This window comes from Ranitomeya imitator, chromosome 3, assembly GCF_032444005.1.
Source record: "Ranitomeya imitator isolate aRanImi1 chromosome 3, aRanImi1.pri, whole genome shotgun sequence".
Taxonomy (NCBI): Eukaryota; Metazoa; Chordata; class Amphibia; order Anura; family Dendrobatidae; genus Ranitomeya; species Ranitomeya imitator.
Window position 1 is genome coordinate 95,987,572 of NC_091284.1, and position 16,899 is coordinate 96,004,470.

Genomic DNA, 16,899 nt, shown 5'->3' on the forward strand with positions numbered 1-16,899 from the left:
GCTGCTCTAGCTGCCAACTTTACGGAGTCAATTGAGGCGTCCGATAAAAAAAGCCGCCCCCTCCTGGATTACAGGTAATGCTGAGAGTATGGAATCTCTAGAGGCCCCTTGTTTTAATTGGGTCTCTAACTGGTCCAGCCAGACCATCATTGACCTTGCCGTGCAGGTTGAAGCTACCGCAGGTCTTAAGGAGCCAGCTGCCATTTCCCAGGTCCCCTTTAGGAAGGTATCCACTTTCCTATCCAGGGGGTCTTTAAGTGTTCCCATATCTTCAAATGGGAGAGAAGATCGTTTTGCTACCTTGGCAATTGCTGCATCCAGCTTTGGTGCTTTCTCCCAGTTACCTACTGCTGGGTCATCAAAAGGGTACCGACGTTTTTGCGCAGGTGGTAAGGAGCCTTTTCTCTCCGGTTTTCTCCACTCCCTATTAATAAGATCTTGTATTTTCTCATTTAAAGGAAACACTCTGCGCTTTTTCTGCTCCAATCCACTGAACATCATTTGTTCTTTGGATAGTTGAGGCTTGGGTTCCGATATACCCATTGTGCCTCTGACCGCCTTTACCAATTTGTCTATTCTTTCTAGGGGTAGGCAAAACCGAGCAGCGTCTTCTTCCGAAGAGGAGGATGATGCTGCTGAATCGTCCGATTCTTCAGACTTGTCCTTTTCCACAGATGAATCAGATGCCCACTCAGTTCTCTGCCTAGAACCTCCTGACTGTGAAAGGTTTTTAAAGGACTCCTTAACCTCCATTCTAATCATCTCTTTGAGACTGGCCGTAATAGAGGAGGATTCTTCGGCTACCTACGGGGATAAGTAAGGTAGACTAGAGTGTAAGATCTACATGCTATACCCCCTCCCCTCCTTCCAGAACCTCACCGTCTGCTGGATACAGGGGTCACATAGTTTTTTAGGGTGTGAGTCAGGCAAGGGAACCTCGCAAATGGCACATTCCCTATGCTTCGCCTTACTGACGTTTTTCCTTCCCTGCATAAAACATATGAGGGGAGACTAGTCACTAAGTGAACTTTCTCGAAGATCACTTACCAGTGGCTGCTCACACCCAGAAATACCGAAGTACGAGGGGGATCCTTTTTGGCTGACCCTCCAGACCCCTGTCTGGAGGAGCTTCTGCGGCCCGAACCATCGCTCCTCTTTTCATGTTCCTTCTCCTTGGGTTTCTGGGATGCTTGTTCCAGCAGCACAACCTGCTGATCCTGATCCGATTCCATCCTTAGTAAAATGGAGCCAGAACCCGGGAACACGCTGCTGGAGCCTCCTTATAAAGCTCCTCCTTCGGTCAGCGCACCTTGCCCAGCTTGTTTGTTTGATTTTCCCGCCCTCCCGCAGCTGTGGGGGATCATCCGACGCTCAGGAGGGATTGCGGCATGATCTCCGGTGGGCGCCGCCATCTTGGAGCCCCTGCGCATGCGCAGGAGCTCACCGACCCGGAAGTCGTGGCCGGCTCTGCCCCCCGACGTCACCACCGCTTACAGCGCTTCCTGTCAGCGCTGCAGCCCTCGTGGAACGCCGAGGCCGGCCAGCTACGTTCCGATCGGCGCCCCCTAGATGCTGCCGCCTCCCCCCCCGCACAGAGAGACCCAGCAGCACACGGGAAGGCACCTACCATCTGCTGGTCCCGGAGACCGGACACCCCCTGGCGACCGCTCCTCGCTGCCTAGCCACCGCCGTGCCGCCCTGCCAGGGCCACCGTGACTACCTCAGGTACCCGCACCGGCCGAAGTGGGAGACCCCCTCGCCACCAGAATCGGTCCGGCCGGCCTGGACTCCTGTAGTTTCTATAGGCATCCAGTCCCTTCAGGAACAGGAAACCAACTGATGCATGGGGAGAGGTGCCGCCCTTTTGTATCTGTAGGTTTCCTGTTTCTTAAGGGCAGATCCCCTCTCTCGTGTGCTGTCATGGGAGTCCGAATAAATAAGCACTATAATATGGAGCTTCTTCCCTCCTGAGCTTTGCTCTGTGCCTCAAAAGTAGTTTTTGACCACATATGAAGTATTGGTGTACTCAGGAGAAATTGCGAAACCTATTTTTTGGTCCATTTTCTTCTATTATCTCTTTTGCTAATTGAAAGCTTGAGTCCAAAGTAACATTTTATTTGGAAAAAAAAAAATGGTAATTTTCCAATGACAGAGCAATGTTGTACCATTCAGTGAATCACCTGAGGGTTAAAAAAAATAGGGTCAAAAGTTGGCGTTTAAGATGATGCTTTGGTACGTCAGGGGATCTTCAGGTCTGACATGGCATCCGCAATCTATAAAAGCCAAAATTGCGCTCCAGAATTTAATTGGCGCTCTTTCACTTCCAAGTCCTGCACCCAAACAGTAGTTTTCCACCACAAATGGGGTATTGGCATACTTAGGACAAAGTGCACAACACGTTGTATGGTCCATTTTCTCAGGTTACCACTGTGAAAACGTGAGGGCAGAAGGAACAAGTTTGTGGAAAAACTGAATATTTTCATGGCTCAAACTTCAAATCTGTGAAGCACCTGTGGGTCTGGACTGGGGTCCAGAGCCTCTCACCTAGCAAAATTAGTTCTCTTGCTTCGCACTGACGAGGGCAAACAGCCCAAAACACCGTGTCTGCGAATTGAGATACTGATTTGGCTTTTATCCCAAGTCATATTGCACGGCTCGTTAAAGAGTTGATTGTGACTTGTAGGATCGCTACTTCCAACAGGTGGCGCTATAGAGTTCAAGTCCTCTTTTTCTCTGAAGAGGCAATTTGCATATTAAATTTCCAAGAGGAGCATTGCATGGCGAATAAGCCTCCTTACCTTGAAAAGCCAGAGCTGGTATGTCACTCTCCATAAGGAGAAACCGTACCCCTGGGATTTGTTTAAGCATTCCAGAGTTATTACCTCAAAGTTACACAGGTCAAAATTGGAACATTTGGCCTGATCAGGAAGGTGAAAACAGGCTTCGGGGCAAAGGGGTGATATACATAGTCACTTAGGATTAAGTCTGCAGCCAGTGATCTCATCAGCCAGGCCACTAGTGGTTGTGAGGTCACCGCTTATGGTTCCGTCGGGAATGTTGGAGCAGCAATGCTGCAGTGGGGAGTGGATTGGTAATCACGGCATGTTGTTACCCCCACCCCCTTCTTTTTCCAGGCAGCTTTCCCATGTAAAGTTTAATAATATTACAGAGAACCCCTTTAGGACACTACACCATAAATTAGTTGAACATCAGGTCAGACTCTTACCTCCTGTTGGTACACAGAAGCAATGCTGGGAAGTACCTGTGTCACAGAAAAAAAAACATATAAAGTAAAAGTGAAAAAAACATTATGGTAGTATAAGTAATAAAAATTTGGTTTGCGAGTACAGAAGAGCGTGAACTGGTAAACTACCCAGCAATACACAGAAATGAATGTCAGATAATGCTGCATGGAGACATATAAATCATAGTAACAAAATAAACAAAACAAAAACGATGTGATCACAGGGAAAATAAGGTCATGGACGACTATTTATCTATCCTCACAAACATCTCCCATAAGGAAACAATAGTTTGTGTTGTGAGATCAAATATCATTTAGTAGCGCTGGCCTCAACATTCCTCCAGGTAATTTGGTTTCATCCAACAATTCCAAAACATATCTGCAGTGGGTACGGAAAGTATTCAGACCCCTTTTAATTTTTTCAATCTTTGTTTCATTGCAGCCAATTGGTAAATTCAAAAAAGTTCATTTTTTCTCATTAACCCCTTACCGGCATCGGACGTACTATACCGTCCGATGCCGGCTCCCCTGCTTTGATGCAGGGCTCCGCGGTGAGCCCGCACCAAAGCCGGGACGTGTCAGCTGTTTTGAACAGCTGACATGTGCCCGTAATAGGCGCGGGCAGAATCGCGATCTGCCCGCACCTATTAACTAGTTAAATGCCGCTGTCAAACGCAGACAGCGGCATTTAACTACCGCTTCCGGCCGGGCGGCCGGAAATGACTTCATCGCCGACCCCCGTCACATGATCGGGGATCGGCGATGCTTGTGAATCGTAACCATAGAGGTCCTTGAGACCTCTATGGTTACCGATTGCCCGTCGCTGTGAGCGCCACCCTGTGGTCGGCGCTCACAGCACACGTGCAATTCTGCTACATAGCAGCGATCAGCAGATCGCTGCTATGTAGCAGAGCCGATCGGGTTGTGCCTGCTTCTAGCCTCTCATGGAGGCTACTGAAAAATGGCAAAAGTTAAAAAAAAAAAGTTTAAAAAAAAAAGTGAAAAAAATAAAAAAAACATAAAAGTTTAAATCACCCCCCTTTCGCCCCAATCAAAATAAATCAATAAAAAAAATATCAAATCTACGCATATTTGGTATCGCCGCGCTCAGAATCGCCCGATCTATCAAATAAAAAAAAGTATTAACCTGATCGCTAAACAGCGTAGCGGGAAAAAAACTCGAAACGCCAGAATTACGTTTTTTTGGTCGCCGCGACATTGCATTAAAATGCAATAACGGGTGATCAAAAGAACGTATCTGCACCGAAATGCTATCATTAAAAACGTCATCTCGGCACGCAAAAAATAAGCCCTCAACCGACCCCAGATGATGAAAAATGGAGACGCTACGAGTATCGGAAAATGGCGCAATTTTTTTTTTTATTTTTTTTTTAGCAAAGTTTGGAATTTTTTTTCACCACTTAGATAAAAAATAACCTAGTCATGTTTGGTGTCTATGAACTCGTAATGACCTGGAGAATCATAATGGCAGGTCATTTTTAGCATTTAGTGAACCTAGCAAAAAAGCCAAACAAAAAACCAATGTGGGATTGCACTTTTTTTGCAATTTCACCGCACTTGGAATTTTTTTCCCGTTTTCTAGTACACGACATGCTAAAACCAATGATGTCGTTCAAAAGTACAACTCGTCCCGCAAAAAATAAGCCCTTACATGGCCAAATTGACGGAAAAATAAAAAAGTTATGGCTCTGGGAAGGAGGGGAGCGAAAAACAAACACGGAAAAACGTAAAATCCCCCGGTCATGAAGGGGTTAATGTACATTCTGTGACACCATGTGATTTGTTTTTCTTTTTTATTAAATTTGCAAAAATTTCTATATTTGTTTTTTTTTCAGTTAAGATGGGGTGCAGTGTTTATTAATGTGAAAAAATGAACTTTTTTTTGAATTTACTAAATGGCTGCAATGAAACAGAATTAAAAATTTAAAGGGGTCTGAATACTTTCGGTACCCACTGTATAAGTTAAAGCGAACCTATCAGCAGGATATTGCTAAGTAAACTACAGGCATTGTCACGTTGGTGATTAAAAAGATACCTGGGGTAAAAAAAAAAAAAAATCTGTCTTGTGATTCTTGCATAATCAGTGTTAGTTTTTAGTTCGTGCCATGCCTGTGCTCTGGGTCGGGCCTGTAGGCTGAGTTATCTTCCTGCTCTAACCAGAGAAACTAAAGGTACCGTCACACTAGACGATATCGCTAGCGATCCGTGACGTTGCAGCGTCCTCGCTAGCGATATCGTCCAGTGTGACAGGCAGCAGCGATCAGGCCCCTGCTGTGCTGTCGCTGGTCGGGGAAGAAAGTCCAGAACTATGTTTCGTCGCTGGACTCCCCGCAGACATCGCTGAATCGGCGTGTGTGACACCGATTCAGCGATGTCTTCGCTGGTAACCAGGGTAAACATCGGGTTACTAAGCGCAGGGCCGCGCTTAGTAACCCGATGTTTACCCTGGTTACCAGCGTTAAAGTAAAAAAAACAACCGCTACATACTTACCTACCGCTGTCTGTCCTCGGCGCTCTGCTTCTCTGGTCTGGCTGTGAGCACAGCGGCCGGAAAGCAGAGCGGTGACGTCACCGCTCTGCTTTCCGGCTGCCCGGCGCTCACAGCCAGACCAGAGAAGCAGAGCGCCGAGGACAGACAGCGGTAGGTAAGTATGTAGCGGTTGTTTTTTTTACTTTAACGCTGGTAACCAGGGTAAACATCGGGTTACTAAGCGCAGCCCTGCACTTAGTAACCCGATGTTTACCCTGGTTACCGGGGACCTCGGGATCGTTGGTCGCTGGAGAGCTGTCTATGTGAAGCTCTCCAGCGACCACACAACGACTAAACAGCGACGCTGCAGCGATCGGCATCGTTGTCTATATCGCTGCAGCGTCGCTTAATGTGACGGTACCTTAAGGAAAGACCTGTCCACAGGCCACCCCGAAGCACAAACAGTCTGTCTCTCTCTATGAGGAACATGTTTGTGCTTTGGGTCAGCCTGTGGGCAGGTCTTTCCTTGGTTTCTCTGGTTAGAGCAGGAAGATAAGACTCTTCCTACATTCCTGCCCCGGGCCACAGACATATCATTAAAAAGGGAACCTGTCACCCCCAAATTTGAAGGTGAGCTAAGCCCACCGGCATCAGGGCCTTATCTACAGCCCCCGATGTATCCTGAAAGATGAGAAAGTAGGAATTAGTCCTACCGGTAATAGTGTTTCCAGGAGTCCATCATGACAGCACCACCAGGAGGTTCTCCTTCTTATCCTTGATAGGGACAGGAACACGAACAACGTTAAATAGCCCCTCCCCACCTCCACCCTTCAGTGATTTTCCCAAGTACCACACCAGGATGGATGCAACTCTATTTTATTGGAATTCCTTTCTACACGTTTACATCACATATCAGACAGGAAATCAAGGGAGGGTATATAAGGGGTGCTGTCATGATGGACTCCTGGAAACACTATGACCGGTAGGACTAATTCCTACTTTCCAGGACGTCCCTCTTGACAGCACCACCAGGAGAAATACCAAATAACTCCTATTTTTTAAAGGCGGGATTACAGCTTGGAGGACTTTCCTCCCAAATGTAGTTTGTTGGTTTGCTGTAAACACCTAATTTATAATGCCTACAGAAGGTATTTAATCTAGACCAAGTTGCAGCTCTGCTCTGCATATTTGGTCCATAGAAGCCCCTACGCTTTCTGCCCATGGGGCCGAGACTGCTCTCAACGAGATTGCCTTGCGCAGGCATGTACTACGGAGGACAGAGAATGAACTTCAATCCAATATTGCGGCCAGCATGCAGCCAGCGGGTAAGGAAAGGGTGAATCAAACACCAGAAAACTCCGCCCATATGACCGAAAACCGGTCTTGCCAAATTCAGGTGACAGGTTCCCTTTAAGATCCAAGAATTTTGAGTGATCTTCTGCCAGCCCTGTAAGAAGTACTGAAGTCTTCCACCCACTAAGCTGGCGTCATTGTCTGTTGGTTCTTGGCTTCTCATCCTGAAAGGTACTTCTACCTCTTTTCGGGTAGCTCCATCTTCCGCCTTTCCCTCTATAGTCCTGTCTGAGATGGGAACGAGTCCTACGAAAGGACGGTGGATTTTTCGGCTTTTCCTCAGGAAAGCCTTTCTTGTCTACTGCTTTTCAAGCAGTTCGTCCAATACTGGACCAAAAACATGAAGGCCGGAGAAGGGTATTGAACACAGCTTGTTCTTTGACTGCGTATCGCCAGACCATGACCTGAGCCATAGAGCTCTTGCAGCATTAGATAAGGCGTTGTTCCTTGCTGCTAACCGAACTGATTCCGCTGAAGCATCGGCCATAAAGTCAGTCACCATCTTTAATAACGGTAAAGATTTTAGGATTTCCTCTCTGGGAGTTTTATTGTTAATTTGGGTTTCTAATTTTTCTACCCACACAGTCATTGACCTGGCCACTGAGGTTGCCACGATATTAGTCTTCATGATAGCTGATGATGTTTCCCAAGGCTTTTAGAGGAGATCTTCTTATCTTTTGTCCATAGGGTCTTTGAGACCAGAGGAATCTTCAAATGGTATGGCGGTCTTTTTTGAGACCTTGGCCACTGGTATATCCACTTTAGGTACAGATTCCCATACTTTTGTCTCGTCTGGATCAAAAGGGAGTTGGTATCTAAAATCTCTTGGGACTACTAGCTTCTTTCCGACATCCTCCCATTCTTTCAGGATCATTTCTGTTATATGGTGATTCACCGGAAACACCCTGTTTCTGCGAGCTCTGAGCCTGCCAAACATCTCATCTTGGACCGTAACGTGTTCTGTGGTATCTTCCACCTTCATGGTGTTTCTAACGGCCTGCAGGAGTATGTCCGTGTTTTCAGAAGAGAACAGATATCTTTCTTTCTTCTGGGATGATGGCTGAATCACATTCACCTTCCACAGAATCAGATATAGAGTAAGTTGAAAGCTCACCCTTTTCTGAGCTAGGGTCCTGCTCCCACCTGGGCCTTTTAGGATGGGGGGGGGGGGGGAATTCAACCAGCATCAGGGCTGATACCGTGGACTGTACCTCCTCTCTAATCATAGTATTAAAACTATCTAGAAAGGAGGACTGCTCCTCTTTAAGTAGTCCCGACATACAGCCGTCACACAATTTCTTAGAATGTCCTTCTGGAAGTCTGTTAGAACATAGTGGACATCTATTCGTCTTGCGTTTAGGGACAGCCGTTGCACGTTTGGGCGCTTCCTTATCCTGCAATAGAGATATAAGAACGCCCTATAGCTCGTGTGTGACTAATGCGGTGAAATAAACCCCACTATGTATAACTTACATGTTCTGGGGCAAGCTCTGAGGACTGAATGTCTGCACGACCTGCACCTTCCATGTTCCTAGGACAAGTGTGCTGTCAGATGTTTCTGTTTAAATAAATTGCCTTACCAGGCTTCAAATCATCTGTCTCGTCCTCCTTCCGAGCTCAGCTGCCAGTGATCCTCCTGATGATCTGCGCTGGACCTGCACACGTCCCTGATGGAACGCGCACTGAACCGTGGGCGGGAATTCCTCCCCCTGGCCCCACTACCATCTCACGAGGCCGCGCTTCTTCGGCATCCCCGCTGGCAGCAACGAGGGCCGGGCCGGAACTCCGCTCCCGGTAGTCGCCACCGGAACCGGAAGTCGACGCCGGCGCACCCGATGACGCGTCGCACCAGGAGTGTGATCACAACCGGCGTGTGCCGGGTACACAGCTGCAGGCGCAGAGCCCTCTGGAGAAGGGTGCGCCGAAGATGGGAGCACACAGCATGACCTGCGCTGAGGGACCTCCCTTGGTGTCAGCGCTTTCTGCGGAGTCTGCCACTGGAGCAAGCCTCTGCTGCTCAAAGCCCTCTGGAGAGGGATGAAGCTACCCAGGAGCCCTGCTCGACCAGCTGTCTTAGAATCTTCGGCACGGTAAACCGCACCAAACTCCTCTGCGTCTGTCCCTGATAGGGACAGGAAAAACACTAAAGGGTGGAGGTGGGGAGGGGCTATTTAACCTCTTCTGTGTTCCTGTCCCAATCAAGGATAAGAAAGACAACTCCTGGTGGTGCTGTCAGGAGGGACGTCCTGGAAAAAGGTTATATTATACTCACCTGGGGGGGCAGTCCGGTCCGATGGGCATCGCTGTCCGGTCCTGGCCTCCCATCTTCATAGGAGGACGTCCTCTTCTTGTCTTCACGTGCGGATTCGGCGCAGGCGTACTTTGTCTGCCCTTTTTTTAACCTTTCCCGGCGCCTCAACAGGGCAAAGTACGCCGCAGCCGGAGCTGCAGTGTGAAGACAAGAAGAGGACGTCATCGTAAGAAGATGGGAGGCCCCAGACCGGACAGCGACACCCATCGGACCGGATCGCCCCTGGGTGAGTATAATTAACCTCTTTCTCATCATTACAAAATGCTGTAGATAAGCCCCTAATGCGGGTGGGCTTAACTCATCTTCGAATTTGGGGGGGGAGGGACAGGTTCCCTTTAACTGAAAACTTCTAACACTGATTACACAAGAACCACAAGACGGATTTCTTCACCCCAGGTATCATTTTAATCAGTATAACAGCACCAACCTGACAATACCTGTAGTTTACTCAGCAAAATCCTGCTAACAATCGCTTTTAATAGGAATCCTATTAACCTCTATTGGTCTGATGCTTTGTTAGCATTTTTTGTTTAGTTTGGTTTTTTTTAAGTTCCTTGTGGTATGTTGCTTTCTTTGACATTCTTCAGAACAGCAAACGCTGTTCTTAAATTCTGCCACAAAACAGATACTTTTATTTTGTCATTAAACTATTTTGTTATTCTTACAGTGGATTGCGAAAGTTCCCCCATAGATTTTTACCCCCAATATTGCCAAAAAGAGTACATAGATACAATTGATCAACGCGTGTCGCTAGCCCATCTAGCTTCCCCTGACGAAGCTAGATGGGCTAGAGACATGCATTGGGATGGGATTCACAGCCTTCCTTCCATAGTGTGGCAAGTATGTGTATTGGAAGGGTTTTTGGTCATTTGTATCTATATACTCTTTTTGGCATTGTTGGGGGTAAACATCTGAGCTATTTCCTGCACTTTACTAGTAGTTCACTCTCCTACTGGCAGTGCAACATAGTGCTGTTTATTATTACTTTTACCCTCCTATTACAGCCACAATCCTTCAAATTTGGTATTTCCCAGATATAACTATTGAGCAAATGTTTATTATTATTATTATTATTATTAGATATACCTACAATTGTTGATACTGTATCCATACTTCATTGCACACTCATTGCATGTTAATTGGTGCCCACTTTAGTGGGATTGTATTATAATATCTCAGGAGGTTTACTGGACCCATTTCAGCCTGTTTTTGCGCACCTTTATTATTGGTGCCTTTACGTCATGTGTGTTTTTAGATGTGTTTAATGTGTTTTGTGTGCACTTGGTCTTTCAATAAAGCTTTTTCTATTTCATACTTTATGGTGTGTGCACTGTTTGCGCAACTGTCCCATCTTGTTCCTTGCATGCTTTACAGCGCATTTAGTTGCACCACTGTTAATGTTATATTTATTATTCGACACCAGGAAGGAAAAAAGCCTTATTGGGTACAATTTTGTTGCTTTCACTTAGGGGTGTACTCACTTTTGTGATACACTGTACATAAAATCACTCCAGGTGGGGGTAGGACTGTTGTACATTTGCAACAAATTTTTGTAACAAACAAAATTAATGATGAAGTTAATATATAAAACCATAAATACAGAATATAAAAAGTAGACTTTAAAAAAGCACAAATACAAAGATGGCGCCAAAAAAAAGGAGAAAAACAAACAAAACAAAAAAAAGGAACAAAAAGTAATAATGAAGGAGTGTTCATAATTAAAGTTAATACTTTTTTATGACAATGCTATGGAATGAATTGCAGTGATTCTCACCTGATGGGGCGGAGGCATATAACCCTGAGTGCAGGTATACACGTCCTCATCCGGCAGGTCCACCAGTATATCAGACTAGGAGAGTAAAGGACATTTATGAGAACAGACTGGTGACAGCTGTATATGAGTATACTGATGGCCACTTTACTATGTGAGCTGGAACATCTGTCAATCACAGTAGTTTCCATGACCAAGAACTGTCCATGTGGCTCAGAGCGCGAACGTCTGTGGAAACGTACACAGCTTCCTGATTAACCTGGAGTACGGAAACATTGTCGGTCATGTTTCCTAAAAAAAGTCTGCAAAAAATAAATATTAACAAAGATGTCTGAGCAGAAAGGAGTGAAGTTGAGAACTACAGCATGTCAATTTCTCAGCGTTTTTTTTTTCCACCCAAAGAAAGCAATGAGAAAGTTCAAAAATGCGGCAAACACAAAAAAAAGTTTTTGTAAATAAAACTAACTTTATTAAAAAAAAAAATGTACTGTAGGAGTCCTCACCAAAATTGCCACTGTCATCTGAGGGTAATCGAATCTGTATACTCAATAAGGCAAAACAGATTTTGAATAACAAATGTAACGTGTTTCATGTGTAGGAATCGTGGCTCAGGGATCGGCTGCAGAGTCTGTGGATAAATGTAGACAGTCCAGGATCTATGTGGCTTTTTGGAGGGAAAGTACTAAAACAGGCGACTACATTGTATCCAGGGCCAGCGTTAGGGGTAGGCAAACTAGGCATTTGCCTTGGGCCTCAACTCACCTTGGGGCCCCTGGCCAATGGCTGGCATGGGGCCTGTGAGACGGGGACCCGATGCCAGAGCTGGCGCCACCCCCCCCCCCCGCGTTGCGCGACACTATACGGAGGGCTACGGGGAGCGCATTACACTATACGGAGGGCTACGGGGAGCGCATTACACTATACGGAGGGCTACGGGGAGCGCATTACACTATACGGAGGGCTACGGGGAGCGCATTACACTATACGGAGGGCTACGGGGAGCGCATTACACTATACGGAGGGCTACGGGGAGCGCATTACACTATACGGAGGGCTACGGGGAGCGCATTACACTATACACAGGGCTACGGGGAGCGCATTACACTATACACAGGGCTACGGGGAGCGCATTACACTATACACAGGGCTATGGGGAGCGCATTACACTATACACAGGGCTACGGGGAGCGCATTACACTATACGGAAAGCTACGGGGAGCGCATTACACTATACGGACGACTATGGGGAGCGCATTTTACTATACGGAGGACTATGGGGAGTAGAAAGGAGTGAAGTTGAGAACTACAGCATGTCAATTTCTCAGCGTTTTTTTTTTCCACCCAAAGAAAGCAATGAGAAAGTTCAAAAATGCGGCAAACACAAAAAAAAGTTTTTGTAAATAAAACTAACTTTATTAAAAAAAAAAATGTACTGTAGGAGTCCTCACCAAAATTGCCACTGTCATCTGAGGGTAATCGAATCTGTATACTCAATAAGGCAAAACAGATTTTGAATAACAAATGTAACGTGTTTCATGTGTGGGAATCGTGGCTCAGGGATCGGCTGCAGAGTCTGTGGATAAATGTAGACAGTCCAGGATCTATGGGGCTTTATGGAGGGAAAGTACTAAAACAGGCGACTACATTGTATCCAGGGCCAGCGTTAGGGGTAGGCAAACTAGGCATTTGCCTTGGGCCTCAACTCACCTTGGGGCCCCTGGCCAATGGCTGGTATGGGGCCTGTGAGACGGGGACCCGATGCCAGAGCTGGCGCCACCCCCCCGCGTTGCGCGACACTATACGGAGGGCTACGGGGAGCGCATTACACTATCCGGAGGGCTACGGGGAGCGCATTACACTATACGGAGGGCTATGGGGAGCGCATTACACTATCCGGAGGGCTACGGGGAGCGCATTACACTATCCGGAGGGCTACGGGGAGCGCAGTACACTATCCGGAGGGCTACGGGGAGCGCAGTACACTATACGGAGGGCTATGGGGAGCGCATTACACTATACGGAGGGCTACGGGGAGCGCAGTACACTATCCGGAGGGCTACGGGGAGCGCAGTACACTATACGGAGGGCTATGGGGAGCGCATTACACTATCCGGAGGGCTACGGGGAGCGCAGTACACTATCCGGAGGGCTACGGGGAGCGCAGTACACTATCCGGAGGGCTACGGGGAGCGCAGTACACTATACGGAGGGCTACGGGGAGCGCATTACACTATCCGGAGGGCTACGGGGAGCGCAGTACACTATCCGGAGGGCTACGGGGAGCGCAGTACACTATACGGAGGGCTATGGGGAGCGCATTACACTATCCGGAGGGCTACGGGGAGCGCATTACACTATCCGGAGGGCTACGGGGAGCGCATTACACTATCCGGAGGGCTACGGGGAGCGCAGTACACTATACGGAGGGCTACGGGGAGCGCATTACACTATACGGAGGGCTACGGGGAGCGCATTACACTATACGCAGGGCTACGGGGAGCGCATTACACTATACGGAGGGCTACGGGGAGCGCATTACACTATACGGAGGGCTACGGGGAGCGCATTACACTATACGGACGACTATGGGGAGCGCATTACACTATACAGAGGACTATGGGGAGCGCATTGTACTATACGGAGGACTATGGGGAGTGCATTGTACTATACGGAGGACTATGGGGAGTGCATTGTACTATACGAAGGACTTTTGTCCTTCGTGTTTTTCAGGGGTAAAAACCATGCAGTTTACAGTACCAATAAAATTAAATATTTCTGAAAGCTCCTGCAGAAGCTGCTGATTTGTTCCTTGCAGATTATAACCATCTAAGTGTTGTTTTTTTTTTTTCCTCAAATCTGCAGCATGCCAATTCTTTTAGTGGCTTAGTAGCTTTTTTCACCCATTTGAATGGAAAAAAAAACATGTTAAAAAAAAAGCATAAAAAACGCATATTTTACACAGCATTTTCCTGTCAAATCTGTATATTTGCAGCAGATTTGGTAGAAAAAAAATAACGTGTGAATGCGCACATTGCAGATTTGATAGTTTTCTGAGTACGGTATATCAGCATACGCTATAGGGCTCAACAGATAAGCGTGTCTCTCAGATAATTCACGGACCGGCCACTGGTCTCCCGAACAGAGTGTGACAGCTTCACATATTTCTATGGGAGCCGCGGCCAGTCCATGATCGGAGTAGACCCACGGACATCTGCATGAGCCCATTCTCCAATTTTATTGCAGATTTTCCTCCACCAATGAATTCTGCAGAGAACTGACCCGCAGTAATTTAAATTCTGTGCCGCAGGTCAAAGGGCAACCTACAGATATTTAGGGTCTCTAACTTAGCTGGCAGTGTCTTATGCCGCAGATCCAGGTTGGGAAAGCACAAACACCGAGGTTTTGATTCAACAAATAGTTTTCTGCTGTAAAAATGCTTGAAATATCCATAAGGAGAAACGTTACTCCTTAGGCCTCTTCAGTTGTTTGGCGTCAGTCTAAAACCGCCATTTTCCTCAAATAACGGATCCGTAATTTTTTTTTTATGGATCCGCTATTTTCCCATAGACTTGCATTAGCGACGGATTATGACGGATGGTCGTCCGTTCCATCCGCCATGCGACGGATCCGTCGAAATTTGGCGGACGCCATCTAGAGATAGACGGACATTATAACGTTTTTTGTCAACGCCGAAATGGCGGATCGCGACGGATCCGTCGCGTCCGCCATTCCATAGAATGGCCGCCTATGGGCGACGGATCATTTCGGCGGATCCGTCGCCCCAATCCGCTTTTTCAATTGCGCATGCTCCAAAAAGTAGATACTTTTCCCAGACAACCCCCAAGTAACAGATCGTCAAAAAAACGGATCCGTTAGAACCGTTTTCTCAACAATTGTGACGGATCCGTCAATCTGAAGTGTGAAAGAAGCCTTAGACCGCACTCCAGAGCCTCTCATCTAGCCAAATCAGTTCTCATGCTTCGCACTGACGAGGGCCAACAGCCCGAAACACCGTGTCTGCGAATTGAGATACTGATTTGGCTTTTATCCTAAGTCATATTGCACGACTCGTTAAAGAGTTGATTGTGACTTGTAGGATCTACTTCCAACAGGTGGCGCTATAGAGTTAAGTCCCCTTTTCCTCAGAAGAGGCAATTTGCATGAAATATCACATTTTTTTTTCCCCACAAATTATAACATTGCACAAAAAATTTGCAGCTTTTGGTGGAATGTGTCCAAAGGGGAGCGGTTGAGCGCGACAAATTCATCACGAATTATCCCCCAAAAAAGGTAAAACTGACCCCGCTCTCTGCCTGGAGTGTCGTACGGCTCGTCACCAGTTTGGCGCATGTTATTCCAGCGCGCTAACGTGTGACAGACACATCTCCCCCCATATAAAGCTGCAGATGGGGGACTGCCCCAGCACAGATGGGGGACTGCCCCAGCACAGATGGGGGACTGCCCCAGCACAGATGGGGGACTGCCCCAGCACAGATGGGGGACTGCCCCAGCACAGATGGGGGACTGCCCCAGCACAGATGGGGGACTGCCCCAGCACAGATGGGGGACTGCCCCAGCACAGATGGGGGACTGCCCCAGCACAGATGGGGGACTGCCCCAGCACAGATGGGGGACTGCCCCGGGTGCAGACTTCTGAGTCTTCGCTGCTGTCAGAGATCCCTTTATGGTGCTTCAGGCTCTGGCGCTAAAGGCTACACCAGGGAAACGCATAAATAGCAACTCCGCAATATCAGGTGACAGAGCAGCACCTGCACGAGGTGAGCAGCCTCCCAGGACACCAGTGCGTGGTTATTCCCGCAGTTACTCCTTAGCAGCAGCAGAGCAGTGACTTCTAAGGAGTGAGTGCAGGAACGCCGCCCACCCAGTACTCACCGGCTTCCCCGCACATGCCGCGCCGGCCGCAGGAGGTGCCCGGGTCAGGAGCAGAGCGGACACCGCACACAGCCACCACATCCCGCACACAGCCACCACATCCCGCACACAGCCCGCACTACATCCTGGACACTCAGCCGCACACAACGTCAGCGCTCGTCACCTACCACAACCTCCAGCTTCTGCGCGTCTTCGCCAATCAGAGGGTAAAAGTGCAAAGGCTCACATTCTATTGGTCATATCCAGTTACACCCACGAAAGAATGACACGCCCACCCCTCCGCTCAGTATAATGGCCGTTCTCTCTGGTACTTTTCCTGCTCAGCGCGTTTTGCGAGAGGCTGCGGGGAGGGCGCCACCTTGTGGAAGCCAGTGGTACTGATGAGAAAACTCTCTACTACGGTTCTGCCAAAGATTACAGGTATGGCGGCGTCACTAAGCGTGCATGGAATATGGAGCTTGTTAGACACTGCAAACTTGCACGAGACAGTCGCACAATGTGCCAGGTTTATCATAGTGTCTGGTTCATCAGTTTTCAGCAGAAATGTCTCAAAATTTTAGTTCAACAAATCTGCAATTTATAGGAGAGCTGCCAGCAGCGGATCTTGATGATTACTTACCCAAGTGCATTCAGTGTGGCAGAGCATTCCTTACACAACCGTTAACCCCTTCACCCTGGTCCGCCATCGGGGCATTACTGCCCTTACTACCATTCGGGGCCCGATGAACAGAGGGGGCCAGGAGCGGGCCTCTGTTCTGCTCACCAGGCCAAGCATCATGCTGATCACGCATCCTCTGACGCACAATCAGTTAAAAAATGTGTTGCCGTGCAGGAGA

At 47.8% G+C, this 16,899-nt stretch overlaps 1 protein-coding gene across 1 annotated transcript in view; it reads right to left on the reverse strand.

The window, feature by feature from the left end:
* The window catches only part of TP53I13 (tumor protein p53 inducible protein 13), a 45,542-nt gene extending 29,357 nt beyond the window's left edge, over positions 1-16,185 (reverse strand). The window contains exons 1-3 of the mRNA XM_069761182.1: positions 16,064-16,185; positions 11,174-11,248; positions 3,227-3,262 (exon numbers count right to left, since the gene is read on the reverse strand). Of these exons, the coding sequence (XP_069617283.1) occupies positions 3,227-3,262; positions 11,174-11,248; positions 16,064-16,144 (192 nt within the window). The 5' untranslated portion in view covers positions 16,145-16,185. The remainder of the gene's footprint in view (positions 1-3,226; positions 3,263-11,173; positions 11,249-16,063) is intronic.
* Positions 16,186-16,899: the final 714 nt, after the last annotated feature.